Genomic DNA, 25,479 nt, shown 5'->3' on the forward strand with positions numbered 1-25,479 from the left:
GGGCTGCCTGGCTCCTCCTACGGGTGGAGGTGACGATCCTGAGTGCTCTGTCACGCACAGGCCTCCCCAGGCGTGATGTGCCCTGGGCAGCCACAGGAGCTGCCCTGCGCTCCAGGGGGGATCTGGGTTGTCGGGGTCCAGGTCCAGTGTCCTGGGCAATGCATTTTCAGGAGCCTAAACAGCTATGTTAGCACACGCATGTGGGTGGGCAGTGGAAGCATATGTGTGTAGCATGGGCACTGTGAGGAAATGTATGTGTAATGTGGGCACAGAGAGGAAACACGTGTAACGTGGGCACCGTGAGGAAACACATGTGTAATGTGGGCACAGTGAAGAAACGCTTCTGTACAAGGTGGTGTGGTGAGCAAGCGTGCGCCCAGCCTCGCAGACAAGGCTGCTGGTGGAGTTCCTGTTTCTGCTCTTGAGCTCCTGAGAGTGGTCAGTAGGTCAGACCATAGCACCGTCCGGCAGGGCCGGCCTGGCCTTCCCACCTTCCTGGGGAGCAGCCGTCGGAAGGAGCAGCCTCTCCTGGTTCCTCAGGGCCTTCCCAACACCGTCACCCTCGCCTGTCAGTCAGCAGGTTCGGAGCTGCCGCACAGGGCTGAGGCCCAGGCACGTCCCAGGCCTCGCGCCCCACACCAGGGTGCGCATGCCAGCAGGTCCCGGGCTTCCCACCCCCTAGCCACCATCCTGGGTGCAGTCATGCTTGGAACGAGTTTGAGGGTGAGTGTGGGTGACATGGGCTGCACATTTAAGGACAGGGCACTTCTGACTTGGCACTAAATTGCACCCACTTGATCCGGCCTTCCAGGCCAGCCTGGAGAGGTCTGGGAAGGGCCCTGAGTGGGCAGACAGAAGGATCATCTGCTGTGCTTTGGGGCTCAGACCAGGAGGGCCTCCCTGACGGGAGAGCCTGTGCCTGAAGCTGGGCATGCAGGCAGGGTCTGTGTAACATGGAAACCCAGAGCAAAAGCACTGTACCCTCCTGTGGAACAGCCTCCTGAGGGCCCAGGCTGAGTCCAGGGGAAACCCCAGCTCCTCTCGTCCTTGGCAGATGGGCCCACATGAGGCCATCCACACAGCCCACACGCAGGCTCAGAAGTCATCCCCTTCCGCCAGCTGTGGCTGCACGGTGGTGGCGTTCTGGGTGCTGCCAGCCGCCACCAGCAGCTCCCTCCTGGGCAGTTAGCGTTTCCCTAGGCAGCAAGCAAGGCTGCAGTGAGGGTGCTGTGCTGGCCAGGGGGCCGGTAGACAAACACATACGTGGAAGCTCACCTCACACACACACTTGATTTACTTATTTGGAAGTCAGATTTACAGAGAGCTAGAGAATGAGAAGGAAGGAGAGAGTGTTTCCATCCAGTGCGTCACTCCTCAAATGACCACAGGAGCCGGGGCTGTAGCCAGGAGCCAAGAGCCTCTTCTGGGTCTCCCATGCAGGTGCAGGGTCCCAAGGATGGACCATCCTCAGCTGCTTTCCCAGGCCACAGCAGGGAGCTGGACAGGGCGTGAACTGGCACACAGACGGGAGTGTCCCCTGCTGGTAGATGGGTGCCTTCTGCTCCTCCGCCCCCCAGAGCCCACACAGGGTGTTTCCATGGCTTGTCTTAGTGAGTCACCCGAGGGCAGGGACGCCCTGGGACCCTGTCCCTGTGTCCCCAGGGTCATGTGGGGAGTTCCAGGAAGTGTTGGTAGTGCTTGTGGGTCACTGAGTGGAGCCATCAGGCTAGACAGGTCCTCGCTGCGTCCAGCCCAGGGTCACGCTGGGTCCCATCCACTGCTGAACCCCTGTATCCCATCCAGGTCCTTGCTGGGTCCAGTCCAGTCCTCGCTGAGTCCACCCCAGGTCCTCACTGTGTCCAGCCCAGGGCCACGCTGGGTCCCATTCCCTGCTGTATTCCATCCAGGTCCTTGCTGGGTCCAGTCTGGTCCTCGCTGCATCCAGCCCAGGGTCATGCTGGGTCCCATTCCCTGCTGTATCCCATCCAGGTCCTTGCTGGGTCCAGTCTGGTCCTCGCTGCGTCCAGCCCAGGGCCTCGCTGGGTCCCATCTGCTGTGCGTGTTTTTCATGGCAGACACCTCTGATGGTGTACCAGGCAAGTTATGGCCCTCAGAGTAACCACACAGCAGGCAACAAAGCCAGAGGTTGGCTTCCAAAGGCCTCCATTGTGTGTGTGTGTGTGAGAGAAAGAGAGAGAGAGAGAGAGAATTCAACAGGAAGTAATTAAGGGACAAGTGTTGAGTTTAATTCAGGTGCCCGTAGCCCATGTTGAGGCACCTGGTCGAGTCCTGGCTCCTGCTCCCTGCTGATGCGTGTCCTGGGAGACAGTAGGTGAGGGCTCAGGCCCTTGGCTTCGTGCAGCCCATTCAGGAGACCTGCATGCAGCTCTTGGCCCCTGATTGGGCCTTGATGCAGTCCTGGCTGATGGAAGTCCTTGGCAAGTGAACCGATAGCTCGGAGCTGGCTTGCTCTCTCCTTTTCAAACGAGTCTTTCCTTCTTCAAAAAAGTAGTTCCAGATCTAGCTGATCTGAGGGGACTTGCGCACACCCAGGCACGGAGAGGTGTGCTGCCAGGCGCACGCCAGCATCTGCGCTTGGGCTCCATGGAGATCGTGCCCGAGCGCCGGGTCTCATCCCACCTTCCCCTGGAGAAAGACTCCCCGCGCCCACGCGGGGCAGGTGGGTGGCTTCTTGGAGACCATGTTGTGGAGCCACACTCTCCAGGAGCCTTGTGTACACAACTGTCCTCCCAGAATCCATGGGCAGATGCAGCCACATTTATTTTGGTACAGCTGTTTGGAAACTGCGTGCTCATGTTTTAGCTATTCATTCTGTGAGACAGGCACTGAGCCTGGTTATGACATGCTAGTGTCACGGAGTCAGCATGGAGAGCTGTGGCTGCTGGGTCCGAATGTGCCAGGGGCAGCGTCCTGTTCCCATCACACTAAGCGCTAACTGTGTGTCCTGCTCAGAAAGGACACCAACATGCCCTCTGAGCAAGTGAGCGCCTGTCGGGACAGGAGCCTCCCCTCTGGTCACTGGCGGTGCGGCTTGCTGCTTGCCCAGCCCAGTGAGGCTGTAGCCGTGTGGGTCTGAGGAGGCTCAGTGCTGCACAGCAGCTGCAGGTCTGGTTCAAGCTGGGGAGGGCAGAGCGGCTGCCCGGAAGGCTGGGGAGGAGCCCAGCTGGGGTGTGCTCCCCCTGGATCGCATGCCTCCTCCAGCCTGGAGGGTGTGAGCTGAGCTGACGCTTTCCACTGCCTGCTCTGCACTCCCAGCCTCCTGGGGGATTTCTCCAGGTGGGTGTTGGGGCCCTTGTGTCTGGCAGGAGATCAGAGCAAGCCTGCAGGTAAACAGGCAGCTATGGGGCCGTGTGGGGTCCTGCGGGGGAGACCACAGGCCCGCGGCAGGCAGGTGAAGAACCTTCTCCCAGCAGCCGCTGCTGGGTTCTCCTCTTGCTGCCGTAGAGGGACAGGACTGTGGGCTGGAAGGCCCTGGCTGCCCCTGGGTGGGCGTGACCCACTGTGGGAGCCTGCTGCTTCCCAGTGGGAGAGAACGTCAAACAGTTTCTGAGGGGTAATGTGTGTTAGGGCACAGCTGGCAGTGTGGCCCAGCGTGGTGAGCTGCTGGGCCGCCCATCTGCGTCCTGTTTCTGAGTGCTGGTCACCGATCAGCGGCTGTGGAGCCTCCTGCTCCTGTGCCTGGCAGGCAGCAGTGGAAGGCTGAGTCCCAGTACCCACAAGGGGGGCCCAGCCCCTGGCTTCACCCTGGCACGGCCTCCCTGCAGAGCCCGTTCGGGATGTAGGACAGCAGAGAGAAGGCCTGTCTTCAAGTCCACCATTTGAATCAGCCAATTTCAGGTTCTGCGACTCCAGGCTTGTAACAGGCATCAGTGGGCTGACTGATGGGCCAGTGTGCTGTCAGTAACCGGGAGGCGTGGGGGAGGAAGCAGGATGGCCAGAGCGCTGGGGCCCTGGTCGCTGCCTGTGGGCCGGTGGAGGTGATGTCCACACTCGGGTGTAAGGCGGGAGCGCTGGGGCCCTGGTCACTGCCTGTGGGCCGGTGGAGGTGATGTCCACACTCAGGTGTAAGGCGGGGTCGCTGGGGCCCTGGTCACTGCCTGTGGGCCGGTGGAGGTGATGTCCACACTCGGGTGTAAGGCGGGGGCAGCTTTTTGCTCTCCACAGAAGGTTCAGGCCCCGGGGGAAGCCTAGGGGGTTGGATCACAAGTTTGAAACGTGTGTTATAGGGGAGGTGGGTGGAGCCATCTGTCCCCTATGTGTGATTCCACTTGTCCCCTGTGTGTGGCCCCATCTGTCCCGTGTGTGGCCCCGTCTGTCCTGTGTGTGTGCGTCATGTCTGTCCCGTGTGTGGCCCCGTCTGTCCCCTGTGTGTGTCATGTCTCCCCTGTGTGTGGCCCCCCGTCTGCCCCCTGGGTGTGGCCCCATCTGTCCCGTGTGTGTGTCCCCATCTGTCCTGTGTGTGGCCCCGTCTGTCCCCTGTGTGTGTCATGTCTGTCCCATGTGTGTGGCCCCGTCTGTCCCCTGTGTGTGTCATGTCTGTCCCATGTGTGTGGCCCCGTCTGTCCCCTGTGTGTGTCATGTCTGTCCCATGTGTGTGGCCCTGTCTGTCCCCTGTGTGTGTCCCAGCATAGCCCACTGCAGGAGCCTGGGAGCATTGTCTCTCCCTGGAGTTTCTCAGCAATGCCCCCCGCCCCCGGTCAGTGGGGCCCCCGGTCAGTGGGCCCCGGTCAGTGGGCCCCGGTCAGTGGGGCCCCGGTCAGTGGCCCCCGGTCAGTGGGGCCCGGTCAGTGGGGCCCCGGTCAGTGGGGCCCCCGGTCAGTGGGGCCCCCGGTCAGCATGCGTCGATGCTGCATTGGTACATCGACATGCAAATGCACTGAGTGTTGTTGGATGGCTCGGTCCCTGTGGTGGGTTTCTGCATGTGCACTTCCTCCAGTGACTGGAGCTCTCTGTGTGACCACGTGTGTGTTCACTGAGCTCCCAGCGTGGACTCAAACGATGGGTAAGGAAGCATGTCAGTAAATGAAGGCCTGGAATATTCTAGAGGGCACATCCTGGTGTGTGTGTGTGTTCATTGGAATATTCTAGATGGTGCATCCTGGTGTGTGTGTGTGTGTGTTCACTGGAATATTCTAGATGGTGCGTCCTGGTGTGTGTGTGTTCACTGGAATATTCTAGATGGTGCGTCCCGGTGGGCGTGTGTGAGCCTTCATTTGGCAGCTGCTTGTGGAGTAGCAGCTGGGCACTGTTGGTGTGAAGTGGGGATCGTTGGAGTGCATGCTCACGTTGCCACACGCTGCAGCTCTCCTAGCTGGGTTCTGGCTCCTCGCTGTTCTTTCTGCCCTCCGTGCTCCTGTTGGGAGCCGGAGTTCAATCATGCATGTGTGTCGCCGAGGGACGTGGCTCCATGACACTGCGGTGTCTTACAGCAGCCTTGTCTCTGTTAGCAGCCCTGCGCACGCAGCTCACAGCTTCTTCATTTGCCTGGGAACTCAGTCTGGCCTCCACAGCTGGACCTGCATCTGGCTGGGCTGCCAGGACGTTTTGTCCCAGGCCAGGGAGTGGGAGTGACCACTGGCCTCCTTCCCTGGGCATGGCCCAGCTCACAGACCTGCTGTGACCTAGTACCCTGGATCAGGGCCGGCCTGAGTGCCAGGCACAGGAGCCACATGCCCTGGTTCTTGCCTCGGACTTTCCCCGGGGGTCTCATGTCTGTGAAGAGACCAAATGAGACGGTGAAGATGGACGTTGGGACAAAGTGGTCTCGTGTTTTGAAGAAGGACGGGGTCTTGCGTGTTCTCATACTGGCCACCTTGTCCTCTCTTATCCGGCTGGGTGGTCCTGTCAGTACAGTGGGTCGGCGTGGCACCAGGGAACAAGTGTGGGGGTGCAGGTGTCACAGGGCTGCTCTGTGAAAGCGGCCAGCGTGGCCTGGTGACGGGGCAGGGAGGGAGTGACTTCTGTCTCAGTACTTATAGGAGCCCCAAGTTCAGGGAGATTATGGATGAGTCTTGCCCTGGCTCAGGCCATCTGTCTCAAAAGTCCTGGTGGAGCTGTCGCTGCCATGGTCGGCCTCTGGCGTAGGACGTTGCAAGCTTTGCAGGCTGTGGGACAGTCGTGGTAGGTGCCAACCTTGACACACTTCCCCGTGTGGAGGCAGGCAACCCTACAGGCAAGTTTGGGCGGCAGGGCCAGCGGTGTGGCAGGCATCCCAGGACGCCCTCTCCACGCGGGACTCCCACCTCAGCACTTGACCTTCGGTCGTCCTGCTTGACGGTCAGCTGCTGAGGTGAACCATAGCAGCTGCACGCAGCTGGCCGCTCCGGCCTGGGAACGCCGCTTGCAGCCAGCACCCAGGCCAACAGAGTGGACTGCGCGTTCCAACAGTTGCTCTCCGTGCCTCCTGTTTGTGTTAGCTGTTTGGAAAGCCCTGGTCAGCAGCCTAAACAGGCTGCTGGCCCTCCTGGCTCTGGCTGCAGCTTTGTTAGACGTTTCGCAGCCGAGGGCTCTGGGCTGGCTGCTCCTGAATCCTCAAGGAGCGGACAGGAGCGCCAGCCAAGCAGCGAGTCCTAATTTGGTGCCATGGAACAAGCTGATCGTCTTAGGGTGCAGGCCCCAGGAGGCCTCTCTGAAGCTGGGAGCGGCCGTTGCCCTGCTGCTGCTGAGCCCAGGGGAGCATGTTGCACAAGAGCCCGCTGGAATCCTGGGCTGCCCAGGACAGAGAGGCGCTTCTGTCCCTGGCCATGATGCCCGGCGGGAAGTCCCTCCCCAGGCTCAGATGAGGCGCGCTTGGCGTGGGCGGCCTGGGCGGAATTCCGGGCTGGGCCCTGCCTGCACAAAGACTAGCTTCTCCTGTTCCCCGCCCCCTCCCGCAGCACAGCGCTGGAACAGGAAGCAGCCGCTAATTGTGTGTGCCTCGCTGAGAACATCTGCACTTGAGGTTTTTTGTTGATGGAAGGAATGTGCCGTGGGAGGGGCCGGCTTCAGAAGGGGACCGCCTGTGCGCAGGCATGTGTGCACAGGCTTGGGGGAAGGACTGGCAGGGTCCCCTGCACGAGCGGCCTCTGTCCCCGGCCACCTCCAACCCTCTCACCTCAGCCAGGTGCTGCCACTTCCCTGTCCAGAGGTGACCACTGTGGTCAGAGGGCTTTCCTGGACCTCAGAGGGGAGCCTCCCGCCTGGCAGCCAAGCCATGGTGGAGGGCTCTTTGTTCTTTTGAAGTTGGTTTGGTTTGACCTGTTTGAAAAGCAGTATCAGAGGAAGCGGGCGTAGCATCTGCTCCGGTTCACTCCCCAGTACTGAGCCAGAAACCCATCCAGCCGTGGGTGACGGCCGGTCATCACCTGTTGCTTCCGCTGCAGGCGCTAGGCGGAAATGGAGACACATTTCCATTGCCAGGGGCTATGATGGCATGTGGTTCTGCCAAACAGCAGCTTGACCTGCTGTGCCCCAGTGGCCCCACCCCAGCGCTCTTCCTAGATGTCTGGGTGGCTGGAAGCCCCGGGCGGCCACTGCCTCGGGTCTCAGACTGGCACACCCTGTCTTTTCTCTGCAGCAAGTGCCCGCCATCCCTCCCCCGTGTGCCCCCGTGTGCCTGGCAGCCTGTCTTCTGTGTGCTTGTCCCAAGCATCCTCGGGCTGTGGGTGTGGCTGCCACCTGTGGAAGCTGGCCTTGTGCTGTGAGGTCTGAGCCAGCTGGCCTTGCAGGTGTCCCTTGGTCACCTGCAGCTGTGTCCTCACTCCCTGTCTGCTCCGTCGTCCGCCCTGGACCTTCTAAAAGGCTGCAGGCCCCCAATCCATTCCACTCTCTCCCATTGACCCTGTCTCCGTGGGCTGGTGTGTGAAGAGCAGTGTGGGGTCAGCAGGGAGGATGGACTGTGGAGAGCTGAGCATGTCTGGGTGCCCCGGTTAACAGGAATCTGAGCGCCCCACACAGCCTGCTGCCGAGTGTCCTGTCTGGACACAGCAGGAGGCCACGCAGGCCTGTGTTCTCATGGGAGGGCGGGAGTGTGACCTGTGCCTGTGTGGGGGCTGCATGGGGCGACCCTGTGGGGACTCCATCCAGTCGCCAGTGAACTGGTTAACCTCCACTGGCATTCCTGCTACGAGGTGAGCAGGCCAAAGCTGGAGTGGGACAGAGCCGGGCTGAAGTTGGGGCCTGGGGGTGCTGCCCTGCCTTGCTGTGCCATGGCTTTGTGCTCATGTTAGGGATGGCTAGACCCCATCAAGTGACTGGGCAGTGACCACTGGTCACATCCCCTTGCTTTTGGCTGACGCTGGGTGGACACAGTAGGCTCGGGACAACTGCTCTCCAACCCACACATGGTGATGAGACTAGGAGCCTGCCTGTCGGAGGCAGGACAGTGAATGGCCATTGGAGGGCCTGACACGCCCTGACCCCTGACCCCAGGACATGTGGCCACGCCTGTGCTGAGAGCCTGGCCGCAGGCCTGAGGTCTTGTCCGCCTGGCCGCACGCAGGCCTGCTACTCTTCCTGCCTCGGCCCTGGCACCTTCTCCACTGTTCCTTGTCCTGGGTAGGGCTCTTCCTCCTGCACCTCGGGCCCTGGTGGGGTCAGGGGAGCCATCTTCGGGGTCTCCGACACTCAGGAGGCCCGGAGGCAGCTCTGGGTCTGGCCTTGTCCCAGCACATCATGGCCGATGACTTCAGCCTGAGCCAGCCTCGGGTTTGGTGAGCAGACTGCCCCTTTCATCCGTCTGTCTGCCCGGCCCAGCACACATGCTCCTTGCTGAACTCGAGCATGCCAGGAGCAGGGGGCATCCTGTGTTCCCCGGGCCGACTCACCCACGGTGACCGTGTCCCCTGCAGGCAAAGCCTTCGACATTACCTATGTGCGCCTCAAGTTTCACACCAGCCGCCCCGAGAGCTTTGCCATCTACAAGCGTGCGCGGGAGGATGGGCCCTGGGTGCCCTACCAGTACTACAGCGGCTCGTGTGAGAACACCTATGGCCGGGCCAGCCGAGGCTTCATCCGCACGGGCGAGGACGAGCAGCAGGCGCTGTGTACGGACGAGTTCAGCGACATCTCCCCACTCACTGGCGGCAACGTGGCCTTCTCCACGCTGGAAGGGCGGCCCAGCGCCTACAACTTCGACAACAGCCCTGTGCTGCAGGTGGGTGGCGGTTGCGGCCGCAGCCCCTCTCCTGGTGTGTTCTTGTGGCAGGGCCCTGGGCACAAGAACTGCCTGAGCCCTGGCTGAGGGGTCATGACATGTGGGTGTGCCCTCAGCCCAGGCTGGGCCGTCGTGGTGGCTGGCCAAACACGGACCCACCCCAAGGGCTGCTGTGGCCTCACTGTGCAAGTCCCCAGGGCAGGCCTGCAGCTCGACACCACGGGCTGTGCATTGGCTTGTCCAGTGGGCAGGTGCTGTAGGGAAGCCCTGGGGACCTGGAGGGCTCATAGATGGGCGTGGGTGGGAGGCGGTGCAGTGAGCACTGGGCTGTTGGATCCCTTGATCCCCTGAGGAGCCAGCACAGTTCTCCTTTGCCCCATCCCCAAGGGACAAAGGCACAGCTGGAGATGGGGCAGCTGGAGGAGCATGGGGTCAGGGCGCGGTCACCTGACACCCCCATGTCTGCTGCCCCGTCCCTCCTCCCCAGGGTCAGGACGTGGTCACCTGACCCCCCATGTCTGCTGCCCCGTCCCTCCTCCCCAGGGTCAGGACATGGTCACCTGTTTCCCCCCCTCCGGCTCTCTGTCTCCCCCCAGCCCCCCAGCCATCCCCCTTCCTCCTCCCTGGCATGTCTGTTTGGTGTTCTCTCCCAACAGGAGTGGGTGACAGCCACAGACATCAGGGTCACCCTGAACCGGCTCAACACCTTCGGGGACGAGGTGTTTAGTGACCCCAAGGTCCTCAAGTCCTACTACTATGCCATCTCCGACTTCGCCGTGGGCGGCAGGTACAGGGTGCCTGGTGGCCTTCCCTTCAGACCCCCGCCTCGTCCTGTCCAGCTTCTGTGAGGCCTTGAGGCGGGGAGGGGATGTCGTGGGAAATCTTCCTGACCAAGCAGATGCACAGGGGCCCTAAGGTCGGCCAAGACCACCTGCCTCTTGGGGCGGGGGTCACTTGCTGGACCTGCCGTGTGACGGGTGGTGCATGAAAGGTCTCTGTGAGTTTGTAGGGTTTCATGATTTCCTCTTTGAGAGGGAGCGGCTTCCTTTCTCAGTCCAGTAGCCAGGGCTCCCAGCTGGGGCGCCGGGACCCACATGCCTGAGCCAGACCTTGCAGGCTATGCACCAGCAGATAGAATCGAAGCTGTGCTGCTGGGTGTCAAACTGGGCATCTCAGCCATGAGGCTGACACCCAACTACTGGCCAGGGACCCTCGGCTACAGGCTCCCCGTTCTGCTACAAGTCCCTTGGCCTGCAGAGTTCCTGGCATGGGGTCAGTGCTCAGTGGGTACTGGGGGAGGCCATGACCAAAGAAGGATCCAGTAGTGTTCTGGGAGTGGGCAGGGAACATGACCAGGTGGGGGGCCTGCGGAACCAGGGTCGTGCCCTTCTGGGGCTCCACAGCCACCCCTGTCCTCTCCCCAGGTGTAAGTGTAACGGCCATGCCAGCGAATGTGTGAAGAACGAGCTGGGCCAGCTGGTGTGCAACTGCAAGCACAACACGTACGGTGTGGACTGTGAGAAGTGCCTGCCCTTCTTCAACGACCGGCCCTGGAGGAGGGCCACTGCCGAGAGCGCCAGCGAGTGCCTGCGTGAGTGCCCACGAGGCTGGTGCCAGGGAGGTGCCAGTGCTGGGAGGTGTCAGGGTGCCCAGGGAGGTGCCTGCGTGAGTGCCCACGATGCTGGTGCCCAGGTAGGTGCCTGTGTGAGTGCCCATGAGGCCAGCACCCAAGGAGGTGCCCTTGCTAGGTCGCCAGGGTGTCCAGGGAGGTGCCCGTGCTAGGTCCCCCTATTTCTCTTTCCATCATGAATGCCCCCAGGGAACCAGAGTCGTGATAGGAGCCAGGGAAAAATGCCTGTCCAGGAAGAAGGTGGCTTCTTGGCAAAGTGACTGGTTCGAGGCACATTCCTGCCCCCTGGGTCACTCCTCAACGGCACCTCGAGGGAGCGGGAACCCAGAGCGTACAGGCTGCAGCTGTGACAGACACGGCCTCTCTGGGCCCCTGGCTACTGCGTGTGCCTCGGGCAGGGTTCACAGTTCTGGGCCAGTGAAGACTGAACGTGCCTGGGCACCACGGGGAGGGCAGGGCCAGATGGGACCAGTGCCCTGCCCCGCCGATGGTCCTGCTCCTGCCTGCGGGGGCACCGCCTGTGGGGAGAGGAGTCCTCGGATGGCCAAGGATGCAGGTCTTTGGCACCCGGCTCTGGGCGAGGAGCAGGTGTGGTTCTGGATGGCCGGACTGGTGCTTGGCATCAGCCCATGCGCGAGTCCCTAGCTGGGGCGGATGCAGGGCCAAGTGCCCCGCGGCCCTGACGGGCTCCATGTCTTGGCCCACAGCCTGTGACTGCAACGGGCGCTCTGAGGAATGCTACTTCGACCCCGAGCTGTACCGCTCCACCGGCCACGGCGGCCACTGCGTCCGCTGCCGCGACCACACGGCTGGCGCCCACTGCGAGCGCTGCCTGGAGGACTTCTTCCGCCTGGGGAGCAGCGAGGCCTGCTCGCCGTGCCACTGCAGCCCGGTCGGTGAGTGCTGAGGCCCCGTGCTCCAGCTCCCCGCCGCCCCCCGCTAGCCAGGGTGACCTTCCTGAAGGGCCTGTGTGTCGGTGTGGGGGCGGCCTGGACAGCGGTGTGTTGATCGTCAGCAGCCAGAAGGCCGGGGCCACTTGAGGCCAGTCTGCGAGTCCAGGCTGAGTTGTTTAGTCTACATCCGTTGCGGTGCGTGGATGTGTGTATTGGGGTGCACGATGCGTTCTGCCGCTCCCAACAGCACTGAGGCTGGCCCATGCCGAGGGGTACCCACCCACGGGCCTGAGCCAGGGTGTGTCTGCCAAGTGGAAAGGCCGTGGCTCTGCAGCCCAGTTCTGAGCTTCCTCATGGCAAGTCCGTCTCCTGTCTGACTGTCCAGGGGTTCCGCCATCGTGGGGTGCAAAAGATACCTGTGATGGTTGGCTCTGGCTGTGCTGTGGCTGACCACAGCCCCTTCTGCCTCAGGTTCGCTCAGCACACAGTGTGACAGCTATGGTCGCTGCAGCTGCAAGCCAGGGGTGACGGGCGACAAGTGTGACCGCTGCCAGCCTGGCTTCCACTCCCTGACTGAGGCCGGCTGCAGGTACTGTGTGCTCGTCCCTGAGGCAGGCGCCTGAGCCTTGGGCTGCAGCCGTGGCTGCTGGAGGAGTGCGGGAGATGGGGACCAGGTGCTGTGCTGGCACGGGCATCCCGGTGCAGGAAGTGTTTTGGCGAGCTGGCTGCAGGCTCATGCTGGGCCTGTGAGCTTCTTCAAGGAGCAAGTGGCGGAGATGGGGCGGGATGCCCATCCTCTGGTCTGCCTTCCGCATCCCTAGGCCGTGCTCCTGCAACCCGGCTGGCAGCGCCGATGAGTGCAGCGTGGAGACAGGCAGATGCGTGTGCAAGGAGCATGTGGAGGGCTTCAGCTGTGAGAGGTAGTGTGGGACTGCTGGCCGCTCTCCTGAGCCATGCCGGGGAGGCCCACCCACACCACCCACACCAGCGTCGTCTCGCCCCCTCAGGTGCAAGCCCGGCTTCTTCAACCTGGACCCCTCGCAGCCTGGTGGCTGCACGCCCTGCTTCTGTTACGGCCACTCATCCGTCTGCACCAGCGCCCCTGGGTACAGCATCCACACTGTGTCCTCCACCTTCCATGCTGGTAAGTCCTCCCATGGGCTTTTCAGCTGGCGGCTCTTCCAGGGCTCCATGGCAGGGCCCGTGCAGAAGTCTAAGCGAGGGCGGGTGCAGGTGGAACTCGACGTGGGGCAGTACGATGTGTCCTCCGGGTGCTGGGCAAAGCAGGCGGCTCTCTCCCCACAGACGAGGACGGCTGGCGCGTGGAGCAGAGGGACGGCTCCGAGGCCTCTCTCGAGTGGTCATCCGAGCGCCAGGATGTGGCTGTGATCTCCGACAGCTACTTCCCAAGATACTTCGTGGCGCCAGGTAAGTGGGGACCACATGCTGGCTGGCCAGCCTGCCACACAGCTCCCCAGCCACACCACACTGTTTCGTTCGCACCTGCCGTACGTGTGTCTGTCCGCATGTCTTCCAGCCAAGTTCCTGGGCAGCCAGCTGCTGAGCTACGGCCAGAATCTGTCCTTCTCTTTCCGTGTGGACAGGCGGGACACCCGCCTCTCTGCGGAGGATGTGGTGCTGGAGGGGGCCGGCGTGCGTGTGGCCGTGCCCTTGATTGCTCAGGGCAACGCCTACCCCAGCGAGACGGCCGTCAAGTATGTCTTCAGGTGAGCTCACTCCCGGCCCGGGGGCCACCGGACTTTCTGACCCAATGTCCCCCCCGGCTCGTGCTGACTGCGCCCTCTCCCCCAGGCTCCACGAGGCAGTTGACTACCCCTGGCGGCCAGCTCTCAGCGCCTTCGAGTTCCAGAAGCTCCTCAATAATTTGACAGCCATCAAGATTCGGGGCACCTACAGTGAGAGGAGTGAGTCACCTGGCAGTGGGTGATCCAGGGGGCTGGGAGGGTCAGTGCAACAGTGACAGAGAGCGGGGAGAGTCAGTGCAGGGAGGGGGAGGGTCAGTGCAGGGAGAGGGGGAGGGTCAGTGCAGGGAGGGGGGAGGGTCAGTGCAGGGAGGGGGAGGGAAAGTGCAGGGAGAGGGGGAGGGTCAGTGCAGGGAGAGGGGGGAGAGTCAGTGCAGGGAGAGGGGGAGGGTCAGTGCAGGGAGGGGGGAGAGTCAGTGCAGGGAGAGGGGAAGGGTCAGTGCAGGGAGAGGGGGAGGGTCAGTGCAGGGAGGGGGAGGGAAAGTGCAGGGAGAGGGGGGAGGGAAAGTGCAGGGAGAGGGGGAGGGTCAGTGCAGGGAGAGGGGGGAGGGTCAGTGCAGGGAGGGGGGGAGGGTCAGTGCAGGGAGGGGGGAGGGTCAGAGCCAAAACTGTCAAGCTGGAAATGGGGCGAGTCAGGGAGGAAAGGGGGTGTCTTGTGAGGCGGTCCGGGGCAGGTTCAGAGTGAGCGTGTGGTCAGCCCGCTCAGAGGGTGAGCAGAGACCTTGGGTGAGTGTGCCGCTTATAGAGGTGAGCAGACAGCATTGGGTCACAGATGGAGACATTGGGAGATTGGGAGCTGCGTTCCAAGCTGACTGGGCTTTGAGCTGTACCAGGGGATCGTCTCGCAGCCCCTGGTAGATACTCTCCAGGTCATTAAGTGACCGTCACAGGGTGCCGCTGACCTGGGACATCACTCCGCCTGAAGCAGCTGTGGCGGAAACAGGAGGAGGTGGTCACTGTTCTCTGCCTTGGGCTTCTCTCCATACCAGTGCCCTGACAGAAACACAGGACCTGGGCCGTGGGTGCCCTGCTGGAGTTACCCAGGTGTGGGGAAGCCCTGGACGGGGGCCGTCACGGGCACCCATCAGGAGTACCCGGGTATTACCTATGGAAGGTGTTGTTTCCTCCTGTCCTGAGCTGTGCCATCCAGCACCTGCTTCTGTGCCACCTCCTGCCTTGGTTTGTTGCTTCCTCCTCCCTGCACGAGTTCCAGCACGCCCCTGTGGTCAGTGGGCAGCCGGACATTGAGCAGGGTCATGTGAACGTGGCTGTGCTGGGTGCCGTGTCTCATTTCCACCCGCAGTGGCCAGTTCACCTCGCACCTGCCACCTGCAGACTCCAGAATCACCGATTTTCTTCTCCACGCCCGCACAGGCGCAGGGTACCTGGATGACGTCACCCTGGCCACTGCTCGCCTGGGACCCGGGGTCCCTGTCAACTGGGTGGAGTCCTGCACCTGCCCTGTGGGCTACGGAGGGCAGTTCTGCGAGACGTGCCTTCCTGGCTACCGACGAGAGATGCCGAGCCTCGGCCCGTACAGTCCCTGTGTGCTGTGTACCTGCAATGGGCACAGTGAGACCTGCGACCCTGAGACAGGTCAGGAGCTAAGCCGAGCGCCGGCCGCCAGACCCGGCCCAGCAGAGCTCGCTCCTCATGTGTGCTCCCCACGCAGGCGTCTGCGACTGCAGGGACAACACAGCTGGTCCCCAGTGCGAGCGGTGCGGTGACGGCTACTATGGGGATTCCACCACGGGCACCTCTGCCGACTGCCAGCCCTGCCCGTGTCCTGGAGGCTCCAGCTGCGCCATGGTCCCCAAGACAAAGGAGGTGGTGTGCACCAACTGCCCCACGGGCACCACTGGTGAGCTGCCTCCTCAGGGAGGACTGGGGTGGGCGTTTCTCCACAGCGAGGCTCTACGGGAGAGCTTGGGATGAACTGCTGTCCTTCCCTGGTCGCTGCTGTGTGACCATGGGTGTGTGACCATGAGCCGCGTGGTCGCTGCTGAGTGACCATGGGTGTGCGACCATGAGCCGTGTGGTCACTGCTGCGTGACCATGAGTGTGCGACCATGAGCCGCGTGGTCACTGCTGTGTGACCATGGGTGTGACCATGAGCCGCATGGTCGCTGCTGCGTGACCACGGGTGTGCGACCATGAGCCAATGGGTGTGGGACCTTGAACCGTGCGGTCACTGCTAAGTGAATGTGGGCATGGCACCTTCAGCCGTATGACCACTGCTGAGTGACCGTGGGCGTGGGACCTTGGTCACGTGGTCACTGCTGAGTGACCTTGGGATGGGACTTGAGCCATGTGGTCACTGCTATGTGACTGTGGGTGTGGAACCTTGGTCATGTGGTCACTGCTGCATGACCATGGGCGTGGGATCTCTGTTGTGCGGCCAGGCAGTGTGGCCGTGTAGCTGTTGTTTTGCAATCAGCTGGCACTACAGATGATGATTAAGACAACTCACTTTTTCCAGAAAACCTCTATTTACATCTCACTTTGTGGGTCTGTCCCAGGGTTCTTGGCAAGAAGTGGTCCTTTTTTAGTATTCTTCCATGAATCTTCCTGCCAGGGGGCAGTGTCCACTATGCCATCAGAAAATGGCTGGTTTTTTGAGGGTCTGCACCTGACCTTCATCAGCCACTCAGAGCCTGGCCCTGCTCAGCCCTGCCCTGCCTGGCCCTGCCTGGCCCTACCTGGCCCTGCCCAGCCCTGCCCTCCCTGGCCCTGCCCAGCCCTGCCCTCCCTGGCCCTGCCCAGCCCTGCCCTCCCTTGCCCTGCCTGGCTCTGCCTGGCCCTGCCCAGCCCTGCCCTCCCTTGCCCTGCCTGGCTCTGCCTGGCTCTGCCTGACCCTGCCAGCCCTTTTGACAACCCCAGGCCCTGGGAGGCACTGATCCCACCACCTGCTCCTTGGTCAGAGAGATGAGAACAGCACACCCAAGTCTGGGTGGAGACCAGGGCTTCCCCGCTGCCCCCCCGAGTCCTCACTGGGCCCCACTCCCTATTACCCGCCCCCCGAGCCCTCACTGGGCCCTGGGGTGAGGTTGCTGTCCGCCTCTCAGCTGTCCTCCCCCAAGCAGGGAGCCCCAGGCAACCCCTGCCCCTGTCACTGGGGTACCTGAGAAGCGCGACCCAGCATAGGCTTTGGTACCGTGTCTCTCAGATCTCCCAAGACTTGTAAGTGCTGTGGTGCTCTCAGCGTCCCCAAGGTCACGGTTAGGGTCGAGGGCGTCCCCAGTGTGTGGTCTCAGAGAATGGACCCTCGGTTATGCTGCTGACTGGGTTGGGCTGCCTCTCTAAACACCCCTGTCGGCTGCTCCCCAGGTAAGAGGTGTGAGCTCTGTGACGACGGCTACTTCGGGGACCCTCTGGGGAGGAACGGGCCCGTGAGGCTGTGCCGGCCTTGCCAGTGCAGTGACAACGTGGACCCCAACGCCGTGGGGAACTGCAACCGCTCCACGGGCGAGTGCCTCAAGTGCATCTACAACACTGCTGGCTTCTACTGTGATCGCTGCAGGGATGGCTTCTTCGGGAACCCCCTGGCCCCCAGCCCCGCCGACAAGTGCCGAGGTACCCACTGCCCCAGGCTCCATGTCACAGCAGAACCCAAGATGTAGTGTGAACCTGATGTGGCTGGCCAGGGGCCCAGCACACAGCTATGAGAACTGGGAGAGAGTGGCCTTTCCCATGGCACACCCAGCGGGACTTGTGCCCCCCACACCCCTGGGCCCCATGGCAGGCAGCGACTGTCCCAGACAATGCTGTCCAGGATCCCTGGGCTTGCTGCTCTTTGGTGACGCGTGCTAACCTCACTCTCTACCCGTCCCCCAGCATGCGACTGCAACTCCTATGGGACTGTGAGGCAGCACGGTGGCTGCGACCCGGTGACCGGGCAGTGTGAGTGTCTGTCCCACGTGGCCGGCCGTGACTGTGGGACCTGTGAGCCTGGCTTCTACAACCTACAGAGTGGGCGCGGCTGCCAGAGGTGAGGCCCCGGGGGCGTGGTGCCCTGGGCAGTGCCTGGCCACGCAGTGGGGGGCTGCAGGGGCACTGCTGGCTGAGCCTGGGGAGGGGCTCTGTGCCCAACAGGTTGAAGCACCTTCTGTACCACCTGGTGGGCTGAATTCCAGCTGTGCTGCTGTGGCCCAGCTCCTTGGCAGTGCAGACCCTGGTGGGCAGTGCAGGGTGACCCCAGTCCTTGGGCCCTTGCCACTCACACAGGAGAGCTGGGTGGAGTGCCAGGCCAGCACATCCTGTTGTGGCCATTTGGGGAACAAACCAGTGGTTGGAAGATCAGTTTCACCTCTGCCACTGCCTTTCAGATCAGTGGGTCCTTAAAGAACACACAGGTACACAGAGGAACATAGCCGTCCACACATACACACGGGGTGGACACACATGCAGACAGATGCATGCACACACACACACATAGCAAAGAACCCCTGATTACCCTCCAGGGCTCAGGGACCTCTGGGCTCAGCCGTGTCCACCCATCCACCCTGTGCTTGCTCTCAGGTGTGACTGCCATGCCTTGGGCTCCACCGACGGGCAATGTGACATCCGCACGGGGCAGTGTGAGTGCCAGCCAGGCGTCACTGGCCAGCGCTGCGAGCGCTGTGAGGTCAACCACTTCGGGTTCGGACCTGAAGGCTGCAAACGTAAGGCTGCCCCGCCCCTCCCCGTAGATCTAGGCAGCCCCTGTCCCCTGCCCCTCCCCTACAGGTGTAAGCCACCATGGGGTCCAGGGCCCCGATACAGTGCGCTTAGCCAGAGCTTTCTTGCCCCACAGCCTGTGACTGCCACCCCGAGGGGTCCCTGTCGCTGCAGTGCAGGGAGGACGGGGGCTGCGAGTGCAGGCCAGGCTTTGTGGGCAGCCGCTGCGACCAGTGTGAGGAGAACTACTTCTATAACCGGTCCTGGCCCGGCTGCCAGGAGTGCCCGGCCTGCTACCGGCTGGTGAAGGACAAGGTGGGTCAGCATCCAGGGCGACATGGGCGGGGGCAGCAGATCAGAGAAATCAGAGATGTGGGGTGCTTCTCAGGGCCTTTACTGGGGGTGTTGGAGGAGGTGACACCCTTGGGGACCGCCTGGAGGGCAGGGTGGCAGCCTCGGACCAGATGCACCCAGGGTGCCTCACAGACTCCAAGCTGGGGTCCACCTGCAGAGGGGCTAAGAAGGGAGTTATTAGCCAGGCGTGGGTGGGCCTTTTGAGTGGACGGAGGTGCGTGTGTGAATGTGGGTCAGCTGGAGGCCGCCAGGCAGGGGCCAGCCGTGAGCAGTGTGGGGATAGGATGTGAGTGGCGCACGTCGGCAGTCGGGGAGGAAGACCAACTGGCCCCTGGTCTGGGGGAGTCATTTGGGGTCAAGGTCATCGTTAGAGGTCCCCCAGGGGCCAGGCTGTGTCCTCACATCACCCTTCTTGCCTCTACCTCCTCCTGTTCAGGTGGCCGAGCATCGAGCCAAGCTGCAGGAATTAGAGAGCCTCGTGGCCAGCCTGGGCACAGGGGACGAGGCGGTGACGGACCAGGCCTTTGAGGACCGGCTGAAGGAGGCCGAGCGAGAGGTCACGGACCTGCTCCGGGAGGCCCAGGACGTTAAAGGTAGGTGGACCGCCAGGACCCCCTGACAGCACGGACACAGGCTCTGCCTGCGGAGAGCTCCGGGAGGACCCCTTGAGAACCACAGATGCAGGCTCTGCCCACGGTGAGCTCTGGGAGGACTCCCTGACATCATGGACGCAGGCTCTGCCCGCGGTGAGCTCCGGGAGGACCCCTTGAGAGCCACGGACTCAGGCTCTGCCCGCGGTGAGCTCTGGGAGGACCCCCTGACATCACGGACACAGGCTCTGCCCGCGATGAGCTTGGTTGTATCCTCTCTCAGGCTCTGCCAGGCTCGGAGCACTGAATGTCCACAGGGCGCTTCCATCACGGGGCATCTTGAGTCACTGTAGAGGTTCATAGCACACCATGTGATCCTGTGTGTGAAACAGGTTGCATGGGCTCCTGCTATTGCACTTCCTGGGAGAGGGTCCAGGTGTGCCCCAGCCAGCCGGGGCTGTGCTGCCCACAACTTCCACAGACATGAACACAGGAAACCAGTGCCCTCCTGGGACGTGTTCTGTGTGCCTCACTGTGGCCTGGGAGGACGGGGCGCCACTGCGTTCCCCAGGGTCGAATGGGAAGCAGCCACAGGGTCTCCCTGACTTGAACCCAGAGACGTTCCCGCTCCCAATCTTTGGATTATCAGAGATGATCGGATATTGTTCCTGCGTGCCCCAGGCAGGGCGGCCATGTCTGTCATGAAGGGCAGTTCCTTGCCACGTCCCGCAGAGCTCCCCAGCCCCTAGCTGAAACTAGAACCACTCAGTCTCCACTGGGACCCAAATCTGAAGTGAGAGACTTGGGAAACAGGCTGCATCTGCGTGCCTTCCATTTCTGCGTCGCTGTAGCAGGACTCACGTGCAAAGCCAAGTGCAGCAGGCATGGCTGAGCTAGGATAGTCAGCACCGTTAGGGAGCAGAGCTCAGTTTAAAGCACTTCCTGCCTTGGTTCTATGCACAGAGCCCAGCACTCTGCCGTCGGGGTGCTGGGGCGCTCGCTGCCTTGGTCCTGTGCACAGAGCCCAGCACTCTGCCGTCGGGATGCTGGGGCGCTCGCTGCCTTGGTTCTATGCACAGAGCCCGGCACTCTGCCGTCGGGATGCTGGGGCGCTCGCTGCCTTGGTTCTATGCACAGAGCCCGGCACTCTGCCGTCGGGATGCTGGGGCGCTCGCTGCCTTGGTCCTGTGCACAGAGCCCGGCACTCTGCCGTCGGGATGCTGGGGCGCTCGCTGCCTTGGTCCTGTGCACAGAGCCCGGCACTCTGCCGTCGGGATGCTGGGGCGCTCGCTGCCTTGGTCCTGTGCACAGAGCCCGGCACTCTGCCGTCGGGATGCTGGGGCGCTCGCTGCCTTGGTCCTGTGCACAGAGCCCGGCACTCTGCCGTCGGGATGCTGGGGCGCTCGCTGCCTTGGTTCTGTGCACAGAGCCCAACACTCTGCCGTCGGGGTGCTGGGGCGCTCGCTGCCTTGGTCCTGTGCACAGAGCCCGGCACTCTGCCGTCGGGGTGCTGGGGCGCTCGCTGCCTTGGTCCTGTGCACAGAGCCCGGCACTCTGCCGTCGGGGTGCTGGGGCGCTCGCTGCCTTGGTCCTGTGCACAGAGCCCGGCACTCTGCCGTCGGGGTGCTGGGGCGCTCGCTGCCTTGGTTCTATGCACAGAGCCCAGTGCTCTGCCGTCGGGGTGGGACTCTTGGGTTTGCCAGACATGGCTGTCCACTTGGCTCCTGGACAAGCAGCATTTTAGCTGTGTGGAGTGTGCATCTGAGGGACCTGCCCTGCGCTGGACTCCCAGCAGGGCTTTTCTGCTGCCTGAGCCTGCCTCCGATGTCCGCTTAGCCAGGCATGCATGATTGTGAGAGGTCAGGGAGAGGAACTCATGGTAGCTGGGGCAGGTGGCAGGCAGGGTCAGGGTGAGCTGGGCTCCGGGCGCTCATGGTGTCCTCTCACCACCTGGCAGACGTGGACCAGAACCTGCTGAGCCGGCTCCAGAGGGTGAACAGCACACTGTCCAGCCAGATCAGCCGTCTACAGAACATCCGCAAGACCATCACAGAGACAGCAGGCCTGGCCGAGCAGGCCCACAGCCGCGTGCGGAGCACTGAACGCCTGATAGAAATAGCATCCAGGGAGCTGGAGCGTGCCAAGGTGGCCGCGGCCAACGTGGTAAGAGGCTGCGCCGCCCACTGCAGGCTGCCATGGGGCACTGGAGGCCTGTACTGGCCATGTAGGGCTTTGCCTTCCTGCCCCGTGCAGCCACAGATGATTCTGGCACAACAGTTGCCAGGCACTGGGGCGCTCGCTGCCTTGGTCCTGTGTACAGAGCCCAGCGCTCTGCCATCGGGGTGCCGGGGCGCTCACTGCCTTGGTCCCATGTACAGGGCCCAGCACTCTGCCGTCAGGATGCTGGGGCGCTCGCTGCCTTGGTTCTATGCACAGAGCCCAGCACTCTGCCGTCGGGGTGCTGAGGCACGGGGCTCTGCAGCAGGGGCGGCGGTGGCTGGCCAGCTCTGGCCAGGCTCAGACCCGTGACCGCTGCTCTGCCTGCAGTCTATTACACAGCCTGAGGCCACCGGGGACCCAAACAACATGACGCTGTTGGCAGAAGAGGCCCGCAGACTCGCTGAACGGTAGGTGACAGCCGCCCGTCCCCTCAGCGTTCCTGTTTCCCCCGGAGGAAAGTTAAATTCGCACATTCTGGATGCTTAGGTCCTTGACCTCAAAGCCCTAAAGTTAGTGGATGGCTAAGAGGGTCAGAAGCACTAAATCACCAGTTCTTTAAAACCTCTGAAGTTAAGTTTCTAAGCAAAAACGTAGAAAGCATTTACTAACTCATAATGCACTTGAAAGCAAGCCAGAGAAAGCAACCTTTTCTTTCATTCCTAATTTTTTTCTAATACTTGCTAGTAAACAGATGGTGATTTTAACAGGCCTCAAGTTGAAAGATTTTAAAACAGTTGTCAGGCCGTGAGCCCTGCGGGCTGGCCTTTCTCGTGGTCAGGTGCCAGAGGAGAGGTGACTGGGTGCTACCCAGCGCCTGCGCACTGCTCCGTCGGGTCCTGCTGGCCTGTCTGTGGTGCCCGCTGCCAGCAGCATCAGCCAGCAGTAGCCAGGCTGCATCCGAGGGCCTGAGGGCCATGAGGCAGTGAGCTGCCATGTGCCAGCAGTGCGCGCTCTCACCTAGATGGAGCTAGGCTCTGAGGTAGCATCATTTGCAGCGTTTTACACCGTTGGTTTTCTTGAATAAAATCTGTCTCCATTTGCAGAATATTATTCACAAATAGCCACTGAATTGTTTTCAGGAATTCAGGGTTCGTGTGTGTGAGCATAATAGAGCAGGCGTGGTCCCCGCCCTGCCCACATCCACAGATGTGTCTACCCCAGGCTTACTGTCACCTGTCCCCGCAGCCATAAGCAAGAAGCTGACGACGTTGTCCGCGTGGCCACCACGGCCAACGACACATCTGCTGAGGCGTTTGCCCTGCTGCTGCGGACGCTGGCGGGAGAAAACCAGACAGCGCTGGAGATCCAGGAGCTCAACTGGAAGTGAGTGGCTCGGCTGTGCCGACGCAGGACCCAGGTGCCGCAGTGGCAGGACCAGGACACGTGTTCCGCAGGCAGGAGACTGCTGCTCTCACTGCTACCTCGTGTGGAGAGCAGAGTCGGGCTGGGCTCCCAGGAGGCTGGGCAGCTGCTGAGGGCTGTGGCGAGGCCAGCTCTGCCTGAGCAGTGTGGCGCTGGAAGTGTGCCTGGTCTCAGGGCATCCCTTCATTTCCACCGCCTCCGTGGAGTCTCAGTCTGCGGACTTGAGTGACCAGTCTGGGACGGAAAAGCAGACAGCGTCCAGTGTCTAGGCCCTGGGGCCAGGGCGACATGGGCTTTGGATCTGTGCTGACTTGGAATGTCAGTGTTACCCAGGACGACACATCACAGGGTGAGGACCCAGCCTGACTGGCCCCCGCATGTGTGTGTCCTGTGCTGCTCGGCCACAGCCTGAGCCTCCCCAGGCTTGCGCTGCAGCCACAGCGCCTCACGCCGTAGGTGTAGGCCAGGGCCCTCGGGCTGTCTCTGCAGCTCTGTGGGGAGTGATGAGGCCCCATGTGGTGTCCCGGCGAGGGCCTTTCCCAGTGTGTCCACATGTGTGAGCGCTCGCTGCACTCCCCCCAGGTACGAGCAAGCAAGGAATCTCTCCCGGGACCTGGAAGCACAGGCTGCCCGCGTGCATGAGGAGGCCAAGCGGGCAGGAGACAAGGCTGTGGAGATCTATGCCAGCGTGGCCCAGCTGAGCCCTGTGGACTCAGAGGCCCTGGAGGTGAGAGGCCTCTGGGGCACACACGTGGGGCGGGGCCTGGTGACGGGCGGTCCGGGACTGTGGGCACTGAGCCACCCAGGGGTGGGCAGTGTCTGGGGCTCCCATGACAACCCCAGCTGTTGGACATCTGAGCCGCCTGCAGCTGGGGTCCACACATGTGGCAAGGGACTTACGCAAAGGAAGGGGACTGAGGGGGCTGGGCTCAGTGGGTCTGTGTCCCGTCTGTCTCCTGGGCCTGGGCTGGGCTCAGTGGGTCTGTGTCCCGTCTGCCCCCTGAGATGGACTCTTGGTGGATGGTATGTCTTCCACATCAAGGTTTCTGTTTGTTTATTTGAAAAAGTGACAGTGAGGGAAGGTCTTCAAGCCTCTGATTTAGTCCCTCAGTGCCCACAGCAGCCGGACCTGGCCACACTGAGCCCAGGTCTCCCACATGGGCACAGGCACCCAAGCTCCTGGGCCGTGCTCAGTGACCTCCCAGGCACTTTCAGGGAGCTGAATGGGAAACAGAGTGGCCTGTCCCCGCACGCTAACCACACAGAGTGCCAAGTTCCTGGGACTCGGAAAGTCAGGCTTGGGCTGACATTGCCAGTCAGGGTGAGCCTGCTGCCGTCGGGGGCCTGGCATCTGCGTCCTCCTGTGTGTGGAGTTGGGAAGCTGGGAACCAGGCCAAGGTGGCAGCTGCAGTGGGGCGGTCCTGTGTCCCGGCATGTTGGGTGGGGTGTGAGCGTCCCCAGGCCCAGCCCTGTGTCCCGCGTGGGCATGTCTGAGAAAAGCCGTCCTTCTCAGAACGAGGCACGCAGGATACAGAAGGAAGCCGAGGACCTGGACCGGCTGCTGGACCAGAAGCTGCAGGACTACGAGGACCTGCGGGACGACATGCGCGCCAAGGAGCTGGAGGTGCAGACGCTCCTGGAAAAGGGCAGGACGGAGCAGCAGGTCGGTGGGGCTGGTCGTGGGTCCTGAGGGCCAGGCAGGGCCAGGCAGGGCTCAGCCCTCACCCGATGTCCTCGCAGACTGCAGACCAGCTGCTCGCCCGTGCCGATGCTGCCAAGGCGCTTGCCGAGGAGGCCGCCAAGCGGGGCCGTAACACTTTGCAGGAAGCCAACGACATCCTCAACAACCTGAATGGTACGAGCAGCAGGCACAGCTCCCAGCCCCCTGTGCGGCCTGGGGCCTGGCCCTCCCAGCCCACTGAACTGCAGGCCCAAACACGCACCCCAGGGCCCAGCCCTCCCAGCACCTCGTGTAGCCGGAATGGGTCCCAGACATGCACCCCAAAGCCCGTATCCTGGTGTTCACCAGCACGGGTGTTGCTGTGTCGGGGTTGCCACATTGCCTGTCCATGCTCGCGCCCCTTCCTCTGCCTGTGACATCCCCGAGCAGCGACAGGCGCTGCTCTGTCTCCTGCCCCATGGGACAAGGAGCTGCAGCCACCGCGGGGTCCAGGCCTTCCATGGAAGACGTGTCCAACTGGCCCCTCAGCTCTCTGCTCAGCCCCTCCTCCTCTGCTTGCAGACTTTGACAGGCGTGTGAACGACAACAAGACAGCCGCCGAGGAGGCACTGCGCAGGGTCCCTGCCATCAACCGGACCATCGCTGAGGCCAATGAGAAGACACAGGGGGCACAGTTGGCACTGGGCAACGCCGCAGCAGACGCCACCGAGGCCAAGCACAGGGCCCACGAGGCCGAGAGGATCGCCAGCGCCGTCCAGAAGGTGTCCTACCAACTCCCCCGGCCCATGTCCCCAACCCCATCAGAACTGCCAGGAGGCCCCTGAAGTTCTCTGTACGGGCTCTGGCTGCTGGGATGGCCAGCTCCTGAGGGCCATCCCATCCCTTGTCTGGGCTGAGCAGACTGCCCCAGCAAGCACCTCTGGGACCTTAGCCGTTCCCCTTGGGCTATCCTGAGTGCAGCTGTCACCCGAGGGAGCATGGGAGCAGGTACAGCATCACCCATGCCACTCCCAGTGAGGCCCAGAGACCCCCACCCCATGACCACCTGGAGAGCCCTCCAAGGAGCCTCCCATAGCGACCTGACCCAGAGAGGCCCCACAGAGACCTCCCGCAGGAACCCAAGATCAGACACTCCCGGGCTGCCTTCAGGAGCGGCGAGCGTGGGCTTCATTCCAG

General features: G+C 62.5%; 1 protein-coding gene across 1 annotated transcript in view; it reads left to right on the forward strand.

Moving 5' to 3' along the window:
* The window catches only part of LAMC1 (laminin subunit gamma 1), a 46,838-nt gene that overhangs the window by 18,886 nt on the left and 2,473 nt on the right, over positions 1–25,479 (forward strand). Inside the window, exons 2-25 of the mRNA XM_058668929.1 lie at positions 8,850–9,154; positions 9,811–9,941; positions 10,579–10,745; positions 11,492–11,680; positions 12,149–12,266; positions 12,499–12,597; positions 12,685–12,821; positions 12,983–13,105; positions 13,215–13,404; positions 13,490–13,602; positions 14,815–15,036; positions 15,113–15,301; positions 16,768–17,013; positions 17,275–17,428; positions 17,959–18,101; positions 18,233–18,411; positions 18,887–19,043; positions 20,998–21,203; positions 21,588–21,667; positions 22,446–22,583; positions 23,205–23,349; positions 24,136–24,285; positions 24,363–24,477; positions 24,865–25,064. Of these exons, the coding sequence (XP_058524912.1) occupies positions 8,850–9,154; positions 9,811–9,941; positions 10,579–10,745; positions 11,492–11,680; positions 12,149–12,266; positions 12,499–12,597; positions 12,685–12,821; positions 12,983–13,105; positions 13,215–13,404; positions 13,490–13,602; positions 14,815–15,036; positions 15,113–15,301; positions 16,768–17,013; positions 17,275–17,428; positions 17,959–18,101; positions 18,233–18,411; positions 18,887–19,043; positions 20,998–21,203; positions 21,588–21,667; positions 22,446–22,583; positions 23,205–23,349; positions 24,136–24,285; positions 24,363–24,477; positions 24,865–25,064 (3,896 nt within the window). The remainder of the gene's footprint in view (positions 1–8,849; positions 9,155–9,810; positions 9,942–10,578; positions 10,746–11,491; positions 11,681–12,148; positions 12,267–12,498; positions 12,598–12,684; positions 12,822–12,982; positions 13,106–13,214; positions 13,405–13,489; positions 13,603–14,814; positions 15,037–15,112; positions 15,302–16,767; positions 17,014–17,274; positions 17,429–17,958; positions 18,102–18,232; positions 18,412–18,886; positions 19,044–20,997; positions 21,204–21,587; positions 21,668–22,445; positions 22,584–23,204; positions 23,350–24,135; positions 24,286–24,362; positions 24,478–24,864; positions 25,065–25,479) is intronic.

The sequence above is a fragment of the Ochotona princeps genome, chromosome 10, assembly GCF_030435755.1.
Source record: "Ochotona princeps isolate mOchPri1 chromosome 10, mOchPri1.hap1, whole genome shotgun sequence".
Lineage (NCBI taxonomy): Eukaryota > Metazoa > Chordata > Mammalia > Lagomorpha > Ochotonidae > Ochotona > Ochotona princeps.